The sequence below is a fragment of the Physeter macrocephalus genome, chromosome 2, assembly GCF_002837175.3.
Source record: "Physeter macrocephalus isolate SW-GA chromosome 2, ASM283717v5, whole genome shotgun sequence".
NCBI lineage: Eukaryota > Metazoa > Chordata > Mammalia > Artiodactyla > Physeteridae > Physeter > Physeter macrocephalus.
In genome coordinates, this window is record NC_041215.1 from 7,596,376 (window position 1) to 7,605,164 (window position 8,789).

Genomic DNA, 8,789 nt, shown 5'->3' on the forward strand with positions numbered 1-8,789 from the left:
GCTGTGCCTTACATCTAGCTATCTCTGAACTCCTCAGTCTAACACACACTTCATGTTTGTTTTAAATTAAAGGAAAAGAAAATTTTGGACTCAGTAAATCAGAAGTTACTAGAGTGTGAGTGGTGCCCCATTTATCTTGTCCCAGGATCCTTTCCTGGTCGGCAGCCACCTCATACCATCTCCCACTACATCTTCAGATCAACTTGGACCAAAGCTTTCTCAACATCCTTGTTTGGTCATCTCCCTCAGGCAGTTGCTTCTGCCATTCAACATCCTCTCATCTTTGGAGTCTGCCTGTACACTGAGGATAGACCACATCTCTGCTCTTCACTGGAAGCTCCTGGGTAATGTGGTTGAGAATGTGCACTCCTCTATTAATGAACTGAAATAGAAGTTATTTCCTGTTGCTGCTATGACCTCTGATGGCAAGAGAACCAATCTCAGTTTTAGCAGATGAATATGCAAGGCATCCCCACTGGTTAATCTAGGAAGAAAAAGTAATTGTATAGGAACTAATAACTGAGAGTTCACTTACAAATTCCTGGCAAGAATGGTCAGACATATCCCCCAAAGGTCCTATGCTCTGGCTGAGAATTCTTAACTGGGTGAGGCAGCAAGATGAAATGACAAGTCACTGAATGTTAAGGACAGCAGAATAGAAGTAGAATTCAATGCCCTGGCATCTTCCAGAATGATGTCAGAGAAAGTCAAAAGAGTAACCACACAGTGTTCAGAACTGTGCACTACACATTCTGTGAATATAGGCAGTATGTCAGAGACCAGTAATGGAATTCATCCCAAAACATGCAATTTATGAGTCTGAGAACTAGCTCCATAATTAAAATATCCCTCCCCTAAGCCCAGAGAAAAAAAGGAAAATCTCCATCTTATTGAAATAAGATTTCATACAAACACAGATAAATATATTTAAATTTTCTTTTTAACCATAAGTGAATTCAAACAGACTGTTATAAAACAGAATACTACACACAGTTGTCTGTATAGCTCATAGAAAACATAAAAACCAGAACACTGAATGGGTGCTGGTGGTAGAAACTGCAGGGCCAAAACTTGCATAACAATGAACTGGAGACCACTAAGGCTTAATGAACATGGCCCAACCCTATTGCTAATGGTTTTGTCAACCTTTGGACCCTAGAAATTCAGGATTTCCTCCTTCTTCCTCTGCCTGCTTTGGTCCGTGTCCGGCTACTTGACCGGACAGTAAGCTGCTTTTTAAAGTCCACTAAGCAATCTGTGGTTTCTGAAATAGAAACAAAAGACTTGATGGGAGACTCATTTAAGTCGAGATGTGCAGGGGAACTCTGCATCTCTCTGCTGCAACCTGCCTCTTCTACCCCTGGTGAAGGCACCCTAGAGAGAAGGAGAAAAAAAATCAGAATTCAATATACACCTACTAATAAGCACTAAGTATGTGTACCAGGTATTTACATATACTATTAGTTCATGTAATCTTTGGAATAATCCAATCAGATAAGTACTATCATTTCCCTTTCACAGATGAGGACACTGGGTAAATCATATACCCAAAGCCACACAGTTGGGCAGTAAGGAAATGAGGATTCAGACCCAAATCCCAAGCTGCTTGAATTTTAAGTCAGAAGACGAGGGTTGGGTGGGGATAGAGAGGCAAAGAGGAGTAAGACAGCTTTTCCTCTGCTTGTTTTGACACCATGAATGAACTGAGGCAGTTATCCAATTCTCAGCCCAGATATATGGCAGGCACAGAGTTATACAGAGCAGTCACACAGTTCCACAGTTTTCTACTTCAACAGTTTGAATATCACACTATACACAGAACATAGGACCAGGGCTGTACTTCTCTAGAACTGCTGACAGCCACACTTCAATGCACACCCCAATTCACCTGAAGGCTCCTGTTTCTGAAAACTTCGTCCTTATCTCTGCATCTGTGATAGGACAGAAAAAGTAATAATGTTGTTAGTGGTGTTGTAATCATAACACTTTTCACTGATCGTGTGCTTCCTATGTCCTGGGCACTGCTCTTCATCAGGCTTATCCAGGTAGCTCAGATCCCCAATCCCCAGACCAATGGAATGTGAGCATTAGCATCCAACAGGCTTAGCTGCAAAAGTACAGAGGTGAACACTTTTGAATGAATAACCACTGAATAAATCTACTTCAAATCTGGACCTGAGGAACAAGGGGTTGCCAAGGGAAATCTGCTACCTGAAGAGATTCACAACATGCTGACCTAAAGGCAGCAGGCTATGGGGCTCAGAGAGGCTGCCTTTTTATAGTCATCAGAAGGCACAACAGATTTGCTTGTTGGGAATGAACTATTAGAACTAGATGGGAAGCAAATCTCACCAGACCTAAGCAAAAGTTCCTCTTCCACCTACATCTAGTAAATTTTAACAATAGCAACTATTAACAACAACAACAGTAATAATAGCAGCTAACATTTATCAAGAGCCTACTTACGTCAGGGAATATGTGTGGAGCTTTACTAGATATAATCCTTTCAATCTCTGAAGTTGGTATTACTAACTCTATGCAATGCTCTTAAACAATCCACTCTACTCCTCGTTAAATATTAGGCACAGAGACAGAATTACTTCCTACAGTCCCTCAGGAGCATACGTTGAGACACTATGCTAAAGGTAACATGAATGATGCACAAAATATTAGGAGAGAACAGTAATGACTAGTTTTCAATGCCTATTCCTTTAGGAGGTACTTAGGGCTTGTACCACATTCCCCTCTTGATTTGGAAATGTTTTTTCCCCAGTTCAAAAGGCAAGTAGAAAGTTCAAGCTTTATAGAGGCTGAAACAAAACACATGATAAATAAGACAGAGTATTTCATCTTCCTTAGGGAGAGATGACCTAGACCAAGTCTCAAAGGCTGGCTGACTGGGTCAAATGTGCACCCACATAACTCTAGCAAAAAGTCAGGGGAGTTGGTAGTGGCTACTTTTACTAGAAGGCCTCAGACAGAAGCTCAGAAAACTGGTCCTGAGATCCTCACCTGTGGTCTTGTACTCAGACTGTTCCAAGAGACTGAGGAGTCGGCCTTCATTGAAGCCTTTTTCCTGTGACAGAGAAAAATAGACGAAAGGGTTACACAGAGAGTCTAAAATACAACTTCCTTAGCCCAGATCACACCTATCTCCAGGAGAGAAGAGGTGTAGGGGCACAGCTGTAGGAAAGTCTTTTGCTTTCTAATAAACGAGGGTGCACAGTAAAAAAGCAAATATGATTAAAAGAATACATCTTTATGCCAAGAATATATCTAAGAATGGATACCAGAGTCAAGGCAAATTATTCCACCAAGATCATATTAGAGAACAGTAACCTTTGACCTATGATAGATGTGGAGAGATTTAAAACAGAAAATAACAGTTTCAGGTTAGCTTCTAGAGGCAGCGATGACAGAGAAAAAACTAGCTTTATGGTATAAGCACATACCCATAAGCCCTAACTCCAAATTACCACCTAAACATCACCCCATTCATATAAGGAAAAGATAATTTCCCCTGATTCTTCATACTTTTCTTCATATTTTTTTTTTCATCATGACAGATAATGGCTTCTCCATCTTAGTGCTCAGTGACTGCTATGTCAGTAAACCTAGGATATGGAGCTGCTGCTTTATCTTTGATCTCTAAGCCAAGACTTGCTCTTCCTGATCTCTAATCACAAAGCCCAGAAAGCATATCTTCCCAGTGACCAGGACCAGATCCTACAGTTTCCTAATAAGGCTAGGCACATGAGGTGTTCAACAGAGCTGACTGTATGTTCCTGGCAGTGGGTATACAACTGGATATACTTTCTGGAAAGTAATCTGGCAGTATGTTTCAAGAGATTTTAAAATGTTTATACCCATTGCCCTAAGAGCTCCACTTCAGGAAATCTATTCTAAGGAAATAATCAGTGGTACACAGACTGATTAATGTTTTAAACACAGCGTTATAATACAGAAGAATTGGAAAACAATCTGAATGTCCAATAATATGAGAATGGTTAATTGACTGTGTGATACAAACATTAAGAGTAATATTTAAAAAACAGTTTAAAAATAAACCCAGGAAGGTGTTTATGTTACAACTGTAAGTGTATATATACATATGCACATATAAGTATACGTATGTACACATATGTGTATATGTACAAATATAGTATGGTGTCAATTACATTAAAATGCATTAAAAAAAGACTAGAAAAAAATAGGCCAAAACACTAGAAGATGTCATCTTTGAGTAACTAACTTATGGATGATAATTTCCCAATTCTTCATACTTTTTTTTGAACTTCCCATATTTTCTACAATGAGTATATATTACTTTTTAATTAAAAGAAAAAATCATTTTAAAAAGCACAAATCCTGTTTCAAGATAAACAGAAGAAGAAGGAAGGAGGGAGGAAAACAGCCCAGAACAGAACTGTGGAGGGTTAGGTAACCTTTCCTAAAACACTCCACACATACCTTTGGGTTCCTCAGCCGTTGTGGACGCTTCCCCTCCACAGCTGAGCATACTCTATCACTCTCTTCGGGCCCATCTCCTTGGTCACCTCTTGCAAGCTGGAGACAGGACTCTACATGACACTGATACTCTCTGAATGGGACTAGAGATTTACAGAGATAACACTTCTCATTCCTAGCCAATCAGAAGAAAGAGAGAAAAGGCAGTTTTAAGATTTGCCTTTGCCTCTGTGCTCCTAGATATGTCTCAAATTGTGTTTTTATGTCTTAAAGTTATTCCGTGAAGAAGACATGTCAATCAAAGCAGATTCGCTCAGCAGGATCGCCAATAAAACTAACCCAATGCCAATCAAAAGGACTGAGTGATTAGTGGTTTTCCCTGGCTGTTTCTCTTACCCTGCTGTTGCGGCAGTGGGATGATAATGAAATCAGCTCTTCTAACTATCTCAAACAATGCTAATTGCTCTCCAGACTTCAGTCAAACTCTTCTCAAATTAAGTGTAATCGTTTTCTTCAAAGGGAAGTTAAAATTTAGACAGAACAGGGAACACCAAGAGCATTAAATCAAAATGACATTTTTACCACGGTAGATGAACTTGTCTGATTAGTATATCAAGTCTGTCTATATGCTGACTTCCTTAATTTTACAACCTGCAACATCCACTAGGAAGTTACTAAATCCATGTGGTTCTGCCAAAGGCTTTTGCATAACTTCATATATACAGTTATTTTTATCTTTTTATAATCGTAGAGTTTGTGGAAAGAGAGGAAATTGTGTCCCTGAGGTAAGGTTTATTAGGCATCACTAAAAATGGAATCACTGTAGACAAAGGAAGAAAATGAACATTTATGAAGTATTTTCTCTGTGGTGAGAACTGGTACAAGGCCCTTTAAACACAATTTCTCAATTAATTGGTGGGCCCTAGTAGGAAGGAACTATTCTCCTCAAAGTCCTATAGCTAATAACTGTCAGAAGCCAGGTCTGCCTGACTCATAAAACCATCTTAGTTTTAAGAAGCTGAAGAAAACTTCCCAAAGCTTCTCCTTCTGGCCGTTGCTATTCGGTTACTACAGAAAGATTTAGATTGCCTTTAAGGAAAAATTTCTCTGGGTGGGTCTTTAAAATAGGAGACATAAGTCTCTCAAGTAATTAATCATAAGAGAGAATACAAGTAAAACTCTGACTTATGAGAAAAGCTAGACTAGTGTACCTTTCAAGGTTTATTAATTAATGTAAAAAGCATTTATTAACCCCATACCACATGAGAGACAGCAGCACTGTAAAAGAAGCATAAGTTTTTGAGTCAGGTAGACTTTGCCAGTTCTGGCCACATGATCTTAACCAGTTACGTATAATTTCTCTTCAGTTTCTATATCTATTTTTTAAAAAGAAAGAATACTACCTTATCAGCTATTGTGATAGTTACAAAGTAAATGAAGCACCCAGCACAGCGGCTGGCACATATTAAGAGCTCAACAAACAGGTATTATTGTTATTGCTATCTCACACACATTTTATTAGATGCCGGGGATATAAACATGAATAAAGGCAAGCATCTGCCTTCAAGTAACTCACAGACTAGCCACGGAGACAGAAATGTCAAAAATGAAAGGAAAAAAATTACTGCAATAGTGTGATGAATACAGTCCTAGAAAAATGACTGCATGACAGCAGGATTCCAAAAGGAGCAAGTGGAGCTCTGCTCAACTGGATTAGGGAAGGCAGCCATGACATTTAGGGTCTAAGATAAGATCTGTGTTTCAAAGATAAATGTTTCTAATGACTAACTGCTCTAATGTATCGTTGGTGATGTCTTTACTTTCAGGAGGCAGCACTTATACCTGACCCACCCCTTGCCCCTGGCCTCCCTTTGTAACGAATGTGCTTTCTTAGTCAAGCTGCAACCCACAACCCAAGGAAGTCTTCAATATTGCCCAACTTCTTGCAACTCAACTTCTGTACCATTACATTGCAAAACAGCTCACTGCTTCCCCAAAGCACCAAACACCAATATGCAAATTCAAAGAAAACAGAAAGCTAAGAGCAATGTGGAAGTGGAGCGGGTGGCAGGGTCTTTTCAGAGTAACAAAAAGGGATACAGAGGCCACCCACCTATACTGACATAAACTGGGAATACGAAAAAGAAATACAGGCATTAAAGCAACAAAGTGATTGCCAGGCCAAAGATACCCATGGTAAGAGAGAAATTGGTCTCTTATTCGGTCTAAGTGATGGTATGTGTTAATAAGCAAGAGCTCTGTAAACACAGTATACCTACTTACTTGTCAACGTCTAGGGAAATTTGAGCAGCTGTCCCACTGTCACTCTTGCTCTTTCTCTTAGCCTCTTTTTGTCTCCGAGTCAACACTTTCAACAAAAAGAGAAGAAACAAAACAAAACAAAAAAAACTGTTAGTTGGCAGTAGACTCTAAATATAAAAGACAAAATGTACTTGAAGAAGAAAAGTTTAAAATCCTATTCCACTGGGAGAGGTGACTGTCTGGGAAACCTCTGCCTTTCTAGTACAGAGAATATTACTTGCATAATATGGACTGAAACTGCCAGCAGCAAGATATTCCCATATTTGCTAATGAGATCTATTTTTCCTCTACTTGCCATTAGATCTAAAGATCTAGTCCACACCAAGAAAGCTTTCTGTGTACTATCCTAACTTGCAGCACTAGGGGGAAGGATTTACACTTTCCAACTGAAAACTCTGTCTTTGTGACACATATACTCCAATAAGATGCTTTATGATATATAGCAATGACAGCTACATCTGAGTGCCCACATTAGCTCCAATCTTTACAAAACTCTGAAAAGTGTTCCATTTACAAGTGAGAAAGTGAGAGCTCAGAACAGTTAACACAACCAGTCTTTTCCACTACTACACTAGGACCACCTCCTAATTCTAGGGGGTATAGACAACTTTAGTCCAAGTGGCATACAAATACTTTTCTCATAGCAAAAGTTGTCTGTTTATAAAATCATACTCTCTTAAAGGGTCTTGGAAGTTAATTAACCAACTTTTCCAGTCTTCATTCCTTGGAGTTAACAAGAAGAACTGTGACCATCTCACTTCAAATATTGCCTTTGTCCCTCCTGACACTTGACATCCCCATGACAGAGAATTTAGAAAGCTTATCAGTTCACAAAATAATTTAGGTTGTGAAGCATTTACCTAGACCAGGGGTTAGCAAAATTTTTCTGTACAGGACCAGGCAGTAAATATTTTAGGCTTGAAAGGCGATATGGTCTATGTCATAACTACTCAACTCTGCATTATAGCAGGAAGGCAGCCATAGACAACATTATAAATAACTGGGTGTGGTATGTTCCAATAAAACGTTATAAAATCAGATGTCTGACTACATTTGACTCCTGGCTGCCCATAGTTTACCTATCCTTCTAGTCCAACCTCCCACTCATATAAATGCCTCTATAAGCATCCCTGACAAGTGATTAATACAGTCTCAACTATATCCATTCACTGAGAAGAATTCACTTCCTCCTAGGGAAACCCATTCTACTGCTACACAACAATTCTGGCTTAATCTGCATTTACTGGGGGCTGTATGAATAAGTTTACCCCCTTTTCCACAAGTCAGCTCTTTGAACACTTAACAAGCTGCATTACAATCTTGGTTTTACTCAGTTGTCTGACCCACTAAAGTGTAACCACCTTCAAAACAGGTACTATATCTAGTCATTAAGCCAATCACTAATAAGACTTGGACTGCAGAACCTTTGAGGGCCTAGGGTAGCTCTAATCCTTTTAATGATCCTCTGGAGATTGGTATTATTATTCTGCCCTATTTTAAACGTATGAAAACAAACTCAAAGGAATTGACTTTGCCAAGCTATCACAACTAGTAAGAAGAACCCAGAACAGAGTCTAGATCTTTCTGATTCCTATACCCATGTTTTACCTTCCTAGTTAACCTCCTCTACATACACCCCAATTTGTCAGTCTTTTATGTGTGGCACCCCAAAATGGACCCAATATTCCAACAAGCAGTCTGACCAGTAAAGAAAACACAAGAACCACAAGCTGCTTTGTCTGGACTCATATGCTACTAATTCAGCCAAGGCTGTGTTTACTTTATTGACAATCCTGGTATTCTACTGGCTTAAATTGAGCGTAAAGGCAATTAAGATCTATCCCCTATCCTCCCAAATCATCTTCAAAAATGTTATCAAGACAGGTCTCCTAATTCTTTACTTGGGTAACTAAGTTATTGGGTATGTTTCCCCTTTAACAGGACTTTATATTTATCCCTATTCTTTTTTTTGTTTTTTTCTTTTTTTTTTTGTGGTACAT

At 39.1% G+C, this 8,789-nt stretch overlaps 1 protein-coding gene across 4 annotated transcripts in view; it reads right to left on the reverse strand.

Annotated features, from left to right (window-relative positions):
* Nucleotides 1-912: 912 nt before the first annotated feature.
* UIMC1 (ubiquitin interaction motif containing 1) overlaps nt 913-8,789 on the reverse strand; it is a 170,803-nt gene continuing 162,926 nt past the window's right edge. For all 4 annotated transcript variants that reach the window (XM_055079989.1, XM_024116287.3, XM_024116288.3 and 1 more), the window contains 5 exons: nt 6,751-6,835; nt 4,471-4,642; nt 3,013-3,076; nt 1,889-1,931; nt 913-1,374 (listed from right to left, as the gene is read on the reverse strand). In XM_055079989.1, coding sequence (XP_054935964.1) covers nt 1,164-1,374; nt 1,889-1,931; nt 3,013-3,076; nt 4,471-4,642; nt 6,751-6,835 — 575 coding nt within the window. In that variant the 3' untranslated portion in view covers nt 913-1,163. The remainder of the gene's footprint in view (nt 1,375-1,888; nt 1,932-3,012; nt 3,077-4,470; nt 4,643-6,750; nt 6,836-8,789) is intronic.